Source organism: Saccopteryx leptura, chromosome 2, assembly GCF_036850995.1.
Source record: "Saccopteryx leptura isolate mSacLep1 chromosome 2, mSacLep1_pri_phased_curated, whole genome shotgun sequence".
Taxonomy (NCBI): Eukaryota; Metazoa; Chordata; class Mammalia; order Chiroptera; family Emballonuridae; genus Saccopteryx; species Saccopteryx leptura.
The window spans coordinates 246,291,968-246,308,792 of NC_089504.1; the positions used below are offsets into that span (position 1 = coordinate 246,291,968).

The 16,825-nt window shown below is 45.1% G+C and overlaps 1 protein-coding gene and 1 non-coding gene across 2 annotated transcripts in view; one reads left to right on the forward strand and one right to left on the reverse strand.

The window, feature by feature from the left end:
• LOC136395741 (anaphase-promoting complex subunit 5-like) overlaps nt 1-16,825 on the reverse strand; it is a 33,378-nt gene that overhangs the window by 3,782 nt on the left and 12,771 nt on the right. The window contains 11 exon segments of the mRNA XM_066371014.1: nt 17-124; nt 901-915; nt 917-1,020; nt 3,822-3,896; nt 6,003-6,138; nt 7,202-7,383; nt 9,419-9,508; nt 10,581-10,662; nt 12,683-12,870; nt 15,145-15,246; nt 16,022-16,088. Of these exon segments, the coding sequence (XP_066227111.1) occupies nt 17-124; nt 901-915; nt 917-1,020; nt 3,822-3,896; nt 6,003-6,138; nt 7,202-7,383; nt 9,419-9,508; nt 10,581-10,662; nt 12,683-12,870; nt 15,145-15,246; nt 16,022-16,088 (1,149 nt within the window).
• LOC136396494 (U6 spliceosomal RNA) lies at nt 16,347-16,454 on the forward strand. The gene has a single exon (XR_010749780.1). It is a non-coding gene; the product is annotated as a U6 spliceosomal RNA (small nuclear RNA).

Here is a 16,825-nt window from a genome sequence, read left to right on the forward strand (position 1 = left end):
GCAAGGCCTCTCTTACCTGATCACCATTTCTGTGTTCCTGATTTTCTGACAATGAATCAACAATTTTTGTAAAAGCTTGTGAGCTTCTGACATTTGGTTCTGAGCCTGCAGTACGACTGCTTTTCTGACAGAAAACAAAATAAACATAAGTGGTTATGTTGATGTTTTGCAAGGGGTATAAGTATAGTCACTTTCAGGGTTAGAATCCCCACTTTCTCACTTGAGACTGGAATTAGATCCACAAAGGGAAGAACTGTGCTGGACAGAGTTATGGTTAAGAGGAAAAAAAGTATGTGCATGTGTATAAGCATACATGTGTATACACACACACAGACACACACATGAACAAAGTCTGGAACTATAGATATCAGAATGAAGATTATCTCTGGGGGGTACTTATTTTCTTCATTTTATTTATCTGTATTTTCTCACTTTCTGTAATATATAATAAAAAGAAAAAAGTTTCTTCCTAAGCTAAAATGAAAAACTCAATCCACAAACAAGACGAATAAGAATAAAGCCAATTGAGCCCGACCAGGCGGTGGCGCAGTGGATAGAGCATTGGACTGGGATGTGGAGGACCCAGGTTCGAGACCCTGAGCTCGCGAGCTTGAGCGCAGGCTCATCTGGTTTGAGCAAGGCTCACGAGCTTGAGCCCAAGGTCGCTGGCTCAAGCAAGGAGTCACTCAGTCTGCTGTAGCCCCCGGTCAAGGCACATATGAGAAATCAATCAATGAGCAACTAAGGAGCCACAACGAAGAGTTGATGTTTCTCATCTCTCTCCCTTTCTGTCTGTTCCTCTCTCTGACTCTCTCTGTCTCTGCCACAAAAAAAAAAAAAAAAGAATAAAGCCACTTGACAATGAATTCATTCCGGGCTGGAGTTTTCCAAGACTCTTACCGATATACACCCTCTGCTATGAAGAGCTGTGATTCCTGTAACAAGTGAATCAGCCAAATGATATCTGACATCGTGCATTGCTCTGTCAAATTGTATTTTCTGATCACATAGCATCCATAACTAATAAGAAAAAAAGTACAATTAGGGACAAAATGGCAAGTGTTCACCTGATTATTCAATAGAGATATGAAAGCGTTTTGTTTTGCTTAGCAAATACCCTTACAATTCACACACTCCTTTTTTTTGCTATTAAAAAATATTTTAAAGAATTTCAAGTATGTGAAAAAGCACTAATGAAATAACAAACACATGTGTGTCAATCATCAACTCTGTCAAAACCACAACGTTTTGCTTTATTTGCTTCAGATACTCTTACAAACTATGAAGTACTGTACAAATTCCATTCCCCCTCTCTTTTTTCCAAAATAAGCACTGGGTTTGGTATTTATCATTCCCATTCATGTTCTTACACTTTTACAACATGCATACATATCCATAATTAGTATGTGGTAGAACCAATACATTTTTAAACTCTGTATAAATAAACGGTATCATCCTGTATTACAACTTGCTTTGAAAAGCTCAACATTATTTTTAGAGTTTACACATATTAATAAAAGAAATTCTAGTTCATTCCTTTTCGCTGATAAATAGTTTTCAATGATATATGTGATACCTTATCCATTCTCGTATTGATGGGTTTTTTTTTAGGTGGCATCAATTTTTCCCTCTTCTGAAAAATGCTGCAATAAACCCTTTCATGCACCTCTCCCTGCGCAAGAGTTGATCTCGGGAATACACAAGCGGTGGAAACACTGGGCTGTTAGCATGTGTGTTTCACTAAATACAGTCCCCATGTGTTCTTCAGATGGGCCTTGCCACTTTTCAGCCCCCAGCAGCAGCCTGTGACATTGCTCATCGCTCCACATTCCCACTGACAACTGGTATTCTCAGATATTTTACCTGTGGCTAATCTGATGGGGATGAAATATCTCATTATTGCTTTCATTTGTAATTTCCTGACCACTAGTCAGGGTTGAGCATCTTCTTATATACTTATCTGCCATGAATGTTTTTTCTGTCAACTGTAAATTAAATCGTAGCTTTTTTTTTTTTTTACTGTACACCTTCTTTGTAACAGCTAGAACTGTAACCGAAACTACCGCAGAATGTTAGCACCACCACAGAACCACACTTCGTCCCCCCAGGTGCTATCTTCTGTCTTGATTGCTTACTGCCCCCTCCCCCATCCTGGGTGCTCTGAATTCAGATATTAGCACAACTCACAGGCAGATGAGTGCTCACACCATATCTAATGACCACTGTGCGGAACCACTCCAGGGACTCACAGTGGGAGATTCCCAGGTCTCAATCGCTAATGATTTCAGATTCCCTACTCTACTGAAGACTCAACTTGCTAAGGGAAGGAAGAGAAAGCGGCCCCTTGTTAACAGTTTTTTCAGCCTCTTTAGAGATAAAAATCAGTGCTGTAAGAAACCAGGGGCGGCCAGGGCACACAGGAGAAGCGCCCATTTGCTTCTCCACCCCTCCGCTGCGCTTTCCTCTGTCTCTCTCTTCCCCTCCCGCAGCCAAGGCTCCATTGGAGCAAAGATGGCCCGGGCGCTGGGGATGGCTCTGTGGCCTCTGCCTCAGGCGCTAGAGTGGCTCTGGTCGCAACATGGCGACGCCCAGGATGGGCAGAGCATCGCCCCCTGGTGGGCAGAGCGTCGCCTCATGATGGGCGTGCCGGGTGGATCCAGGTCGGGCGCATGCAGGAGTCTGTCTGTCTGTCTCTCCCTGTTTCCAGCTTCAGAAAAATAAATTAAAAAAAAAAAAAAAGGCCCTGGCCAGTTGGCTCAGCAGTAGAGCGTCGGCCTGGCGTGCGGGGGACCCGGGTTGGATTCCCAGCCAGGGCACCTAGGAGGAGCGCCCATTTGCTTCTCCATCCCCCACTCCTTCCTCTGTCTCTCTCTTCCCCTCCCGCAGCGAGGCTCCATTGGAGCAAAGATGGCCCGGGCGCTGGGGATGGCTCCTTGGCCTCTGCCCCAGGCGCTAGAGTGGCTCTGGTCGCGACAGAGCGACGCCCCGGATGGGCAGAGCATCGCCCCCTGGTAGGCAGAGCATCGCCCCTGGTGGGCGTGCCGGGTGGATCCCAGTCGGGCGCATGCGGGAGTCTGTCTGACTGTCTCTCCCCGTTTCCAGCTTCAGAAAAATACAAAAAAATAAATAAATAAACAAACCAGGGACTTGGGACTACTTTATAAATTCATTCTCTCTGGGTACAACATCTTCCCAAACAGTTATTTAATTCTGGGAGGAAAGGATTAGAGTTGCCAAGTACAAGACAAAATAACAAAACCAGGACCTAATTCTTTTTTTTTTTTTTACACATTTTATTTTATTTTTAAATTTTATTCATTTTTAGAGAGGAGAAAGAGAGAGAGAAACAGAGAGAGAGAAGGGGGAGGAGCAGGAAGCATCAACTCCCATATGTGCCTTGACCAGGCAATCCCAGGGTTTCGAACCGGTGACCTCAGCATTTCCAGGTCAACGCTTTATCCACTGCGCCACCACAGGTCAGGCAGGACCTAATTCTTGATCTGACGAAAGACAGTGACGATTTCTTTTCCTATTCCCACACAGTTAGAGATAAGTATTAGGAATACTAATTTAAAACCATGAAGATGGGAAGAAAAGAAGGATCCTGCTTTAAATCTCTTCTCAGGTTATGTCTCGGCCTTTTCGAAGAAGGCCTGCAGAATCCCCTAATTGCCTACGTTGACCTTAATGCATGGACGCCACAGAAAGGAACCAGGACACAAGAAACTGAAGGCAGCATCTGAAATATTGCCATTTGACAACAATACAGTAAAAACTGTATTTTCAGAAATAAATCCAATGTCATGCAAAGAACCAGTTACCTGGGCATGCTGACTATTGGGCGGGAATCTTCCCTTCAGGTGCTTTAACACCTCAGAAGCGGCAGCAAAACAGCCCTAAACAAGAAGACACAAGTGATGAGCACAACTGTGTTGAAGCCGCATCTGCTGCACCAGGAACGGGATGTATTCGATTCACTTTTCTGGGTGCAATAACCTGGGAGTCACTAGGCTGAGGCTGTCAGATATCAAAAGGTCACTTTATTTTTAGGTTACAATATATTTTATGTGTGAAGTTACACCCATAATACATGTTCACTCTAGAATAAAAACTTACAAATACAAAAGACATGACTTTTCATCCCACCAAAGAAATTACAGTTAATATTTTTACACATATCCTTCTAGACCTCTTTAATGAACATAAATATAAAACATAAATATTCCAAAAACCAATATACATAGTACTTTTGTAAAGTGCCTATAACACATGCTAGGCACTCAATAAATGTTTTCTTTTTTCTTTTTTTTTTTATTCATTTTAGAAAGGAGAGAGAGAGAGAGGAGAGAGAGAAGGGGGGAGGAGCAGGAAGCATCAACTCCCATATGTGCCTTGACCAGGCAATCCCAGGGTTTCGAACTGGCGACCTCAGCATTTCCAAGTCGACGCTTTATCCACTGCACCACCACAGGTCAGGCAATAAATGTTTTCAACAAATGAATCTTTTCAGTGTCAATAAACACAAATCTCTATCATCATCATATTTATTAGGTAAATTATAGTATATACCAAAATAATCTCCTAGTTTGGAATATTGTGATTGTTCCCAATTTTTTTCATTTTTAAAAAATGCTACAATGGGGCCCTGGCCGGTTGGCTCAGTGGTAGAGCGTCTGCCTGGCGTGCAGGAGTCCTGGGTTTGATTCCCGGCCAGGGCACACAGGAGAAGCGTCCATCTGCTTCTCCACCCCTCCCCCTCTCCTTCCTCTCTGTCTCTCTCTTCCCCTCCCGCAGCCAGGGCTCCATTGGAGTCAAGTTGGCCCAGGCGCTGAGGATGGCTCCATGGCCTCTGCCTCAGGCACTAGAATGGCTCTGGTTGCAACAGAGCAACCCCCCAGATGGGCAGAGCATCGCCCCCTGGTGGGCATGCCGGGTGGATCCCGGTCTGGTGCATGCGGGAGTCTGTCTGACTGCCTCCCCGTTTCCAACTTCAGAAAAATACCCCCAAAAAATGCTACAATGACTACCTTGGTGCATACATACTTATATTTCTTTAGGATAAAACCACAGAAACTGAACTGCTGAGCAAAACGCTAGGCATTTTTAAGCTCTCTGATATCTATTACTAGGTACCCTGCAGAAATGTACCAAGTACTTGCATACCAGCGCTCCATGCCTCTATCCTCCCAGATACTTCAGCATCTTTGCCTATGTGATTGGTGAAACTGGTATTGCACGGTATTAACTTGAATTTCTTTAATGACTGGATTGAAAATGTTTCTTTTTTTTGGCCATTTATGTTTTTTCTGTGTATGTGTGTTCATGTTCTTTTTTACACTCTTATATTGTTGGGATGTTTATCTTTATCTCATTGACTCCAAAAGCTTTTCAGTTTATCCCAATCTTTGATTAGGTAATGTATCTTCTGTCTATATCAGGGATTGGGAAGCTTTTTGGCTGAGAGTCATGAACATCACATATTTTAAAATGTAATTTCGTGAGAGCCATACAACGACCCGTGTACATTAAGCATTATCCAATAAAAATTTGGTGTTGTCCCAGAGGACAGCTGTGATTGGCTCCAGCCACTCGCAACCATGAACATGAGCAGTAGGAAATGAATGGATTGTAATACATGAGAATGTTTTATATTTTTAACGTTATTTTTTTTTTATTAAAGATTTGTCTGCGAGCCAGATGCAGTCATCAAAAGAGCTACATCTGGCTTGCAAGCCATAGGTTCCCAACCCCTGGTCTATATAGAAGCTCAGAGAGACCACAAGTGAACTTTCATCTGAAGTGGAAACTACGTCGAATTATAATAAAAGAGAATTAATCTTTTTTTCTTAGAGAGAGAGAGAGAGAGAGAGTTAGGGAAGGGGTTGGAGGAAGAGGGTAAGAAGCATTAATCTAGTTGCTTTCAGTTTAGCTGTGCACTGACTGGTTCTCCTACGTGCCTGACTGGCATCGGACCTCAGGCTTCAAGCTGGCCACCAGCCTACCTGTTCCGCGTGCAGCTCAGCAAGGTGGCAGAGTGCAACCGCAAACGACTCTGTGTTGTTCTGCTGCACGCCCCCGTTCACCGACTCCAGGCTGTTCATGCTCAGCAGCATCTGGGCTTGCTGTAGCGCCATGGTGCTGGGGAGGGGACAGACAGGGACCCCCGTCAGTCAAGGGACCCGGGCTGCCCTCCTCCACACCCCACACTCATCGTGAGTGCAAATGGAGGGAAGTTAAGCCGCGCTGCAGGCTCTGGCTTTGCCGAGCAGCCGTCCGGCCCTCAGGAGTAGGACAGCGGGAAGGCACCCGGATGTGCAGCCCTAGAGCTGATGGCAGAGCGGGGAGCTCCGAGCTCCAAACTCCCGCATCGCCTCTAGTCTTCCCTGTGGTCACAGTGTCTTCATTCATTTTCATGGCAAATTCAGACCCGATGCCATCCTAGCACCAGCTGCACTGGCCAATGTCTGCAGCTGTTCCCACCACATCATGTCAAAAAAATTATCTCAAGTACAAAAACAAGACTGGCCAAGCAGGCACTTTCTTTCATTACTGAATTCCTAAAAATAACAGATTGTTCAGGTGAGAGGTGAGGTAGTAACAGGGCTCCAGGATTGGAAATCTGGTTCAGAAGTGTACTTCCAAGCTAAGGAGGCTAAATGGAAATTAAACACAAGGCTGGACAACATCCAGAGAACACACTGTGGTTAATAAGGAAGCACTTTCCTTTACATAATAACTTTGGGGTCCGGGGATGCTTAACTTGAGTGACCACAGCCCATGCCTCCTGCAGACAGGAGGAGGTGCTGCCTGTTTCAGAGTGCAAGGGCACTGTGCTTGGAGTCAGAGGACCTGGGTTTGAGTCCTGGTCTGTCACTTTTTATTATTAACTGCACTTGTTACTTGGGCAGATCAGACAGATGTGTGAACTTTGATTTACGCATCTGAGAATGGAAATCACCCACAGAACAGCTGGAAGGAGTGACTAAGGAACAAATATGGGCAAAGACTTTGTAAAGTCTGTGCCAAGCACAAAATGATTGGAAACTATAAAGCACTCTTTAATTCCCTGCATAAACAACTTCCATCAAAAGGGAAGAGATTTGTCTGCTTGGCCTTTCACGGAACCAGTCTGCTAGCCTCTGTCCTTCTCTCTAAAAGGATCCACGGCGCCACGGCCCAGACCGTCTGCCCGAAGACTCACCTGCGGCCGTACAGCCTCCAGATGGCCGTTTTCTGTGCAATGCTGATGTCAATGAGCTCCAACAGGCTGTGTTTCCAATGCAGGAGGTCGGAGTCCTTCAGAGCATCCATCAGTTTGTTTGCCCTCTTCCCAGCAAAAGCCCTCTGCTGAACAAGGGACTGGATCCCCAGGGAGGCCAGGTACTAAGGGGACAGACACACCCACAACCCCAGGGAGAGATTATATGGTGAGTTTGTTTTGCTCTTCAGAATTTGGGCATATATTTCCCATTTCGGCACAAGTATAGCGACAGCACTAGTCAAAAGGAAAGTGTCTACAGCCAGGCCCTACTCCGTATGTGATATGTTCCTGAAAAACTGGGGCTGAAGAGGCCTGACCTGTGGTGGCGCAGTGGATAAAGCGTCGACCTGGAAAAGCTGAGGTCGCCGGTTCGAAACCCTGGGCTTGCCTGGTTGATGCTTCCAGCTCCTCCCCCCCTCCTCTCTCTCTCTCTCTCTCTGGCTCTCCCTCTCCTCTCTAAAAAAAAATAAAATAAAAATAAAATTGGGGCTGAAGAGAAGCTGCTGGACACTGAGAAGAGCCAGGGCACTGACACGAAATGGACCTGTGCTTCAACACCGCCTCTGCCCCTCAATGTGACCTGGTGCCAGTCACTTAGTTTCTTAGCCAAGCCTCAGTTTCTTGGTCTGTAAAATGGGCACCAAACCTAAGATAGAGAATTGTTGTGAGGATTAAAATGAGATAATAGGTCAAACTGTACTGGGCATATTACGCAGCAGGAGATGAAAAAAAGGTGCTTATTATGAGTCTGATTTCTTTTCAATAACTTCTGGTAGTACAATTTCCAAGCAAGAAAGCTTCAACTAAAACAACAACAACAACAAAAAACAGCTTAATTCCATAACAAAAATTGTACTTGGAAGTCTATGATTTATTTTAAGGAGACACTTATTTTTTGTCATTATAATCAATTCCATACAGGTAACTTTCCTTTCCCAGAAATGAGTCAAGTAGACAACTGACAGATTTGAAAAGCTTATACTTTAAATTATTACACATGATTACTTCCAATTTTCCTGGAATTGGTTGCTGCAAACTTTATGAGACAGATGCTGAAGCAGTCCCACAGCCGACAGTCCAGTTCGCAGTAGATGGTTTTTGAGACGGAATAGGGCTCTCTGTGCAACAACAGTAATCCAGACTCTCACAGCCATTGCTATGTGTGGAGACTATGCCCTTTCAGTGGCCCTCAGTACTGGTCACTGAAGACTATAATTCAGGTCCTTCCCTGAAACTCGAAATGAGAAAGGACAAATCTGTCTATCAGGTTTACTGGTTCCTGGCTTTGTTTTATCATTAAAAACAAGTATCAGCCGTCGGCCTAGCGTGCGGAGGACCCGGGTTCGATTCCCGGCCAGGGCACATAGGAGAAGCGTCCATTTGCTTCTCCACCCCTCCGCCGCGCCTTCCTCTCTGTCTCTCTCTTCCCCTCCCGCAGCCAAGGCTCCATTGGAGCAAAGATGGCCCGGGCGCTGGGGATGGCTCTGTGGCCTCTGCCCCAGGCGCTAGAGTGGCTCTGGTCGCAACATGGCGACGCCCAGGATGGGCAGAGCATCGCCCCCTGGTGGGCAGAGCGTTGCCCCATGGTGGGCGTGCCGGGTGGATCCCGGTCAGGCGCATGCGGGAGTCTGTCTGACTGTCTCTCCCTGTTTCCAGCTTCAGAAAAATGCAAAAAAAAAAAAAAAAAAAAAAAAAAAAACCAAGTATCAGCAAACTTGCTCTCTAAAGGGCCAGATAGTAAATAATTTAGGTTTTGCAGGCCACATTTGGTGTTTGTTGCATATTCTTCTCTGTTGTTTTTACCCTCAACTATTTAAAAATGTGAAACCCATTCCTAGCCTGAGGGCCATACATCAGCACGCACAGAGCCAGATTTGGCCCGAGGGCTGTAGTGCTCACCAATCCCCGGTTTAAAAATAAGCCTGTACTGAAATTTTTGTAGATTAATATGTGGAAGTTAATATGGATCAATAAACTAAAAACAGTCTCATCAAATTGATAAATGGAACTTTCACAGCTGTCAGGAGAAGAAAGGGCGTAGGGACAGACCTATCAAACAGAATTTAGTGGTTTAATGAATAATTAAGGTCACAGGAAACCACCAAGAATGAACCCACACCATTTATTTAACCAATCTCACAGAAAGAGGATCCTTACCGGTAACCCAAAATGAACTGCTTTCTTCACAGAATGCACCAGCAAAATGGAGCTATCGGATCTCTTCTGTCCCAGCACGTAAAGCCAGCTCTGGTGAGAGAAATCATCCAACTGTGTCCTAACAACCACAATAACTAATGTTCTGTTGAAACATCGCACAGTTGTGAGAATTAACAAGGGACAAGATAAATCCTCTAACAGACTCTCTCATGAAGCATGAAACTAAACGAGGCTCGTCACACACGTGAAAACTGTCAGGTATGCCACTGATCTTCTTTCCTGGATAGCAGTGAGTGGACAGTGTTCCAGAATAAAAGCATGAAGCCCCCACATGGCCTTTAATTGAGAGTGGGATTCTCAGGTGATGGTTAAATAAATTCTGTGTTCTACTTGTGCTTAGTGATTATGCTTTTATAGCATAACATCCAGTTACGAGGTGTTGCATACACCTTTTAGTTCGTGCCAATGTTTAATGTGGTAGTTTTGCATGGCAAATTGCATTAAAAAAATTTTTTTTTTTTTAATTTAAGTGAGAAGAGGGGAGATAGAGAGACAGACTTCTGCATGTGCACTGGCAGGGAATAACCCAACAACCTCCCTCTGAGGCCGGCCGATGTTCTGCCTATCTGGGGCCATGCTCACAACTGAGCTCTTTTTAGCACCTAAGGCAGAGGCTCCATGGAGCCATTCTCAGTGTCCGGGGCCAATGTGCTTGAACCAATCAAGCCATAGCTGCAAGAAGGTAAGAGAGAGAGAGAGAAAGAGAGAGAGAGAGAAAAGGGGGGAAGGGGAGGGGGTGGGGGAAAGGGAGGAGAAGGGAGGGAGAAGCAGATGGTTGCTTCTCCTGTGTGCCTGACCAGAAATTGAACCGGGGACTTCCACACACCGGGTCGACACTCTACCACTGAGCCAACAGGCCAGGGACACATTAAAATTTATGGATAAGAAATACCGCCAAAGCCAAACAGATGTCATGAATTAAGAAAGATAAACAAATATGGTCTACGGTCTGCCTTTCCTCAATTATGATGATGACCTAACTAATTTTCTGTCACTGCTAAGGACCTTTGCTCCGACTACAAAACAACTCGATTCAAATGGAGCCTTTCAAAGGCCAACTCAACCCACAGGCAGAACTCCCAAGACAGGAGGGTGGCCTTACCAGGTAGTGCTGAAGACACACCTGATCGTTGGACTCCTGGGCAATCCTGATTGCCTCCTGCAGGGCGAGCTCTGCCTGTTGACTAGTGACAGACTGAACATTACTATCTCATAACAATCACAAACATGCACAAGCAAGGGCAGCAGGAAGTCATCTGTACAGTAATTCATCCAAGAGCAGGCCTCTGGGTTGGAAACTGTCACTATGGGCTTATCTATCTCTCAGAGTCACTCCCATGCCCCAGCAGCAAGAAATATTCACAGTGGAGGTACAGAACCTACCCCCTTGAAAGTGGATTTCTACTAAAAGGGGCATCAAGGACTAGCTTTCTTGATCTCAGTTCTTAAGAGTTTCATTTTAGCTGTCCGTGGCTGATAAAAGGGGCACAAAGAGAATATAATATTTTACTTTTTACTGCATTCCTTTCTAAACTATTTTCCAAGTTTTTTTTCTTTTTCTTTTTTTCTTTTTTTTTTTTTTACTATAGCATTTGATACGTTTTCCTTTTTTTTTTTGTATTTTGTATTTTTCTGAAGCTGGAAACGGGGAGGCAGTCAGACTCCTGCATGCACCCGACCAGGATCCACCCGGCACACCCACCAGGGGGCGATGCTCTGTCCATCCAGGGTGTTGCTCTGTCGCGACCAGAGCCACTCTAGCGCCTGGGGCAGAGGCCAAGGAGCCATCCCCAGCGCCAGGCCCATCTTTTGCTCCAATGGAGTCTCAGCTGCAGGAGGGGAAGAGAGAGACAGAGAGGAAGGAGAGGGGGAGGGGTGGAGAAGCAGATGGGCGCTTCTCCTGTGTGCCCTGGCCAGGAATCGAACCCGGGACTTCTGCACACCAGGCCGACGCTCTACCACTGAGCCAACCGGCCAGGGCCTGATATGTTTTCAAAACTAGTTTTAGAGAGTATTTTGAGCCCTGGTCAGATGCCTCAGTGGATAAAGCGTTGTCTCTAACATGGCATTGAATGCCTCCAACGAGAGTGCCCCCCCACACACACACTGCAGACTATGTCCCTTTTAAAATGCAACACCAGAAGTTAACAGAAGTCTAGGTTGTTGCCTGGACCATACAGCAAGGGGTAGAGCTCTCAATTCTTGAACTCTGAACATTGTTTCCATTAATATACTCAGAGCCTCTATTCAAAGATGCCTAAAGCAGAAACCACATTCCTTTCAAATGGGAAAAAGCGAGCCTCAGGGGGTCTGGAGACACTTTCAGTAAGTCATTTCCTATCTTTCACCATAATTCACCATATTTCATTGTTTCCAAAATAGCCTCCAAGGTTTTTTTTGTTTTTTTTTTTTATAGATTTTATTTATTCATTATAGAGAGGGAGGAGAGAGAAAGAGAGAGAGAGAGAGAGAGAGAGAAGGGGGGAGGAGCAGGAAGCATCAACTCCCATATGTGCCTTGACCAGGCAAGCCCAGGGTTTTGAACCAGCAACCTCAGTGTTTCCAGGTTGACACTTTATCTACTACACCACCACAGGTCAAGCCAAGAGCCTTCAAGTTTTGAAGGATTTTATCTACTTAGCTCTGTTTACTAAATAACTGATCCATTTTCCTATTTTTATTCATCAAAATCAGAGGCATATCTTAGCAACGACAAAAGCCACGCGTCACCTCACTGCGCTGCCTGAACCCCACCGAGAAGCACACACGTGTGACTTCCAACAAGCCAGAGCAGGAAAGGCACCGCTTCCTTTTGGCTTTCTGAAATACTGAAAATAGCTTTTGTGTATCCCCATTATTACCTCCAAAAAATCCTTTTGGGCATTTCTGGCCTAATGACCTAATTTTCTTTTAATTCAATGGCTGTTGTTCTTAGAAGTAATGAAAGAAAGAGGCCACTGTACTGAGACAGCAATGTTAATCAGTGACGCCAGGGGCAGCCTGTTTCAGGAGAAAGTTTTCATTACCTTCTCTCCAGTGAAAGAGCTTCCCTTTTGGAAGCTGCTGACAAGTCAGATAGTCGGCTTCCTTTCTTTCTTTTCTTCTTCTTCTTTTAAATACAGTATTAAAAAAAGAAAGCACCTAAATGAACGTCTGAGAGTTAACGTCTTCAATTTTGGCCAGGATAAAAATCTGTGAACTTACTAGTGTCCAAAGCAGCAGTGCAGGGCGGCCAGATTCAGAGCGGCATATCTCAGGCTCCGGCCGTAGCCCTCTTCCCCGTTACTCTTGCTTTCTGCTCCAGTAAGAATCAGGCGGTCGAAATAATGCAGGAGGCTGTGTGTAGAACTGAAAACATCCTGGACCCGGAGGTTCAAGTAGCTGAGGTAATGCTACAAGAAACAATCCACAAATTGAAAATACTCTTCTTTCTCTTGTACAAGACTAATAATGCAGAGTTCCGCTGGCTGCAAACACCCAGGTATCCCCTTCCCTTCTGACGAGATGGTCCTAGTTTAGGTTCATCTTTTCCCCACACACAGAATAACATTGGTTCAAGATACACTGATTTCTCCCCAGGGGGAGCCCCCAAATGAAAAATGAAGAGTTCTACTAATGCTTGTGTCAGTGTTTTATACTAAATATATATCTACTGTGTCACCGGTTATATTAGGACCCATGTGAGGGTTGAGGGGGGAACTGACTTTGCTCAGGTGTTTTAAAAGATTACTGAGGCCCTGGATGTTGGCTCAGTGGTAGAGCATTGGCCTGGCATGTGGATGTCCCGGGTCCAATTCCTGGTTAGGGCACACAGGAAAAGCACCCATCTGCTTCTCCATCCCTCCCCCCTTTTGTTTCTCTCTCTCTCTCTCTCTTCCCCTCTGTAGCCATGGCTCAATTGGAGCGAGTTGGTCCTGGGCACTGAGGATGCGTCCATGGCCTACACCTCAGGTGCTAAGAAGAGCTTGGTTGCTAAGCAATGGAGCAATGTCCCAAATGGGCAGAGCATCGTCCCCTAGTGGGCTTTTTGGGTGGATCCTGTCTGGGGCACCTGTGGAATTTGTCTCTGCCTCCCCTTCTCTCACTGAATAAAAAAAAAAATTATTTTTTGAGTTAATTATCTTCTATTTTGAAAATATTTTCATTTTGTTTGGTTTACTGAATTAAACTTCCTTCCAAACAGGCAGATCCTAGTTACTAGAAAACAAAACAGATACCTTTCTATATGTGGATAAAGTCAGATGTCAAATCCAGGTTTCAGGTAAAAATCCATTAAGAAGGCCCTGGCCGGTTGGCTCAGTGGTAGAGCGTTGGCCTGGCGTGCAGGAGTCCCGGGTTCGATACCAGGCCAGGGCACACAGTTGAGGCGCCCATCTGCTTCTCCAACCCTCCCCCTCTCCTTCCTCTCTGTCTCTCTCTTCCCCTCCCGAAGCCAAGGCTCCACTGGAGCAAAGTTTGCCTGGGCGCTGAGGAAGGCTCTGCGGCCTCTGCTTCAGGCACTAGAATGGCTCTGATTGTGGCAGAGCGACGCCCCAAGATGGGCAGAGCATCGCCCCCTGGTGGGCATGCTGGGAGGATCCTGGTCGGGCGCATGCGGGAGTCTGTCTGACTGCCTCCCTGTTTCCAGATGCGGAAAAAGACAAAAAAAAAAAATCCATTAAGAAATGGTGTAATTAAAAAAAGACAACATGAAAAACAAACAAAATAAAAACACCTCATACTGAGAAAAGTAGAGTAAGAAATGAATTTTTAGGTCCCCAATTTTTAAAAAACTCAGTCTACACTATCACCTCTTTTTTTTTTTTTTTTTCTTTTTTCTTTTGTATTTTTCTGAAGCTGGAAACGGGGAGGCAGTCAGACAGACTCCCGCATGCGCCCGACCGGGATCCACCCGGCACACCCACCAGGGGGCGATGCTCTGCCCATCTGGGGCATTGCTCTGTCGTGACCAGAGCCACTCTAGCGCCTGGGGCAGAGGCCAAGGAGCCATCCCCAGCACCCGGGCCATCTTTTGCTCCAATGGAGCCTCGGCTGCGGGAGGGGAAGAGAGAGACAGAGAGGAAGGAGAAGGGGAAGGGTGGAGAAGCAGTTGGGCGCCTCTCCTGTGTGCCCTGGCCGGGAATCGAACCCGGGACTCCCACACGCCAGGCCAACGCTCTACCACTGAGCCAACCGGCCAGGGCCTATCATCTCTTGATAATTCACAACATTAGAGAGATGATGAATAAAAAAGGACATCATTAGATTGAAGAAATCCCTGCTGGCCAGGGGTGGTGAATAGGAGGAACAGCTCCGTAAACTAGGCTGGGCTGTTTACTTGCCAGCAACACGATTTCTCTCTAAGAACCTGGGCAAATGGACGGTACTCATTTGTGTGGCTACTCAATATCAAGAGTAGCCTTATAATTTCTTTCCTTTTTTTGTTTTAAGATTTTATTTATTCATTTTAGGCTGGAGAGAGAATTAGAGAGAGAGAGAGAGAGAACGGGGTGTGGGGGGGAGCAGGAAGCATCAACTGCCATATGTGCCTTGACCAGGGAAGCCCAGGGTTTCAAACCAACAACCTCAGCGTTCTAGGTTGATGCTTTACCCACTGCACCACCACAGGTCAAGCTGAGCCTTGTCATTTCTTTTCAAGTCAGCAACAAATTCTAGAAAAGACTCACCGCTTCAGCAAAATCAGGATTAAATTTCAACAAGTTGTTCAATTCCTTCTGCAAAGAAGCTGGAGTGAGGGCTTTAGTCTCGTCATTCTTTAACAAGGCAGCCTGAAATGGCAACATGACAGCTCGGGAGGAAGGAATGGCCGGTAAACACATGGACATGTCATAGTAAACAGCATCAGCTGGTTCCACATTCTTTCCCACAGCTATTCTGTCCTCCTGACCACACAGAACACAGTTCCCTCTTCCTGAAGCAATAAGCCTCCCACCACCACTCCCTGTCCACACTCTCCTCCCATACAAACTCCCGTTCCTCCTTCTAGCCCCAGTATAGACCTTAGCCACCTGCTTCTAGCACCTTCCAGACTAGATAAGGTCCTATAAGCCCCCCTGTAGTAACATTTCCTGTAGTCCCTATCGAGCTACAGTAAAAGTGCTAGTCTGACCTTACTTCAGACTATAAGCACTGCACAGGGCCTTAGGCACCCAGCTGCTCCTGCTTAACTGTTCCACATGGGTGGTAGCAGGCAACCAGGATCTAACATATGCAAGAAACTAGTTTCAAATTAAATATTAGTCCTTAACTGGGTTATAGATACTTCACTTCAATTCTACCTGGAGATCTTTCTAAATCACATGTTTTGGGCTGTGTTAGTCACATACCATTATTAAATGAACTTGCTTTATTGTTTTAATAGATCACTCACAAAATAGGAAGTAACATGTAACTACATTTGCATTGTTAGTGGGAAAAAAAGAGGACCAAAAGCAAAGGATAATGCTATTATCAATAGACCTACTAACATAACAGGCATATGCCATGACACAGTGTGTCACAGGGTTTTTAGTAAGTTCATGATAAATTACAGAATTAACATACCTGTTGAGAAAGAAAAAACTCTGCCTGTTTTTGGGACAGAGGCCCACTGCAAGATACTTCTTCTTCTCTAAAAAACATAAAACAAAAATTATAGAGAAATACATACAATATACCATAGCAAAAATGGTAATGCTTACGAAGTCAAAAAGATTTTTTATCGGAAGAGTTCAAAATTTTACAATTAATTCTCTCCTCTCAAGAACACAAAAGACATACTTAGCAACTAATGTTAAATGACCTGGCAAAGTTCAGACAGTATAACTGTGCACACATATAGACCTAAATTCTACATAGCTCTCAGCAAATCTTTCTAAAACATAAATCTGTGCTCACTTCAGCAGCACATATACTAAAATTGGAACAATACAGAGCAGTTTAGCATAGACCCCTGCACAAGGATGATATGCAAACTTGTGAAGCATTCTATATTTAAAAAAAAGAAAAAAAAGAAAGAAAATAAAATATAATCTGTTGTGCCCTCCCTGATTTAAAGTCCTTCGGTGGTATCCTATCACCTTCCAAAATACAGTCCACAATGCTTAGCAGGGCAGGTGTAGTGCCTCATGGGTGGTGCTAGTCCCTGCCTCTCTCCTTTGCCTTCTCGTTCTCACCCACACCAGGCCTCCCAGTCCAGGGTTCCAGAGCCAGGAAGAGAAGTCTCCATAACTTCTGGCTGTGAGAACTTCAACAGCATGAGAAAGGACACAGAAATCATAAAAGAGACCCAGTTAGAAGTGAAGGCTACACTAACTGAAAGGAAGAATAATTTATAGGGAATTGACAGCAGAGTAGATGAAGATGAGA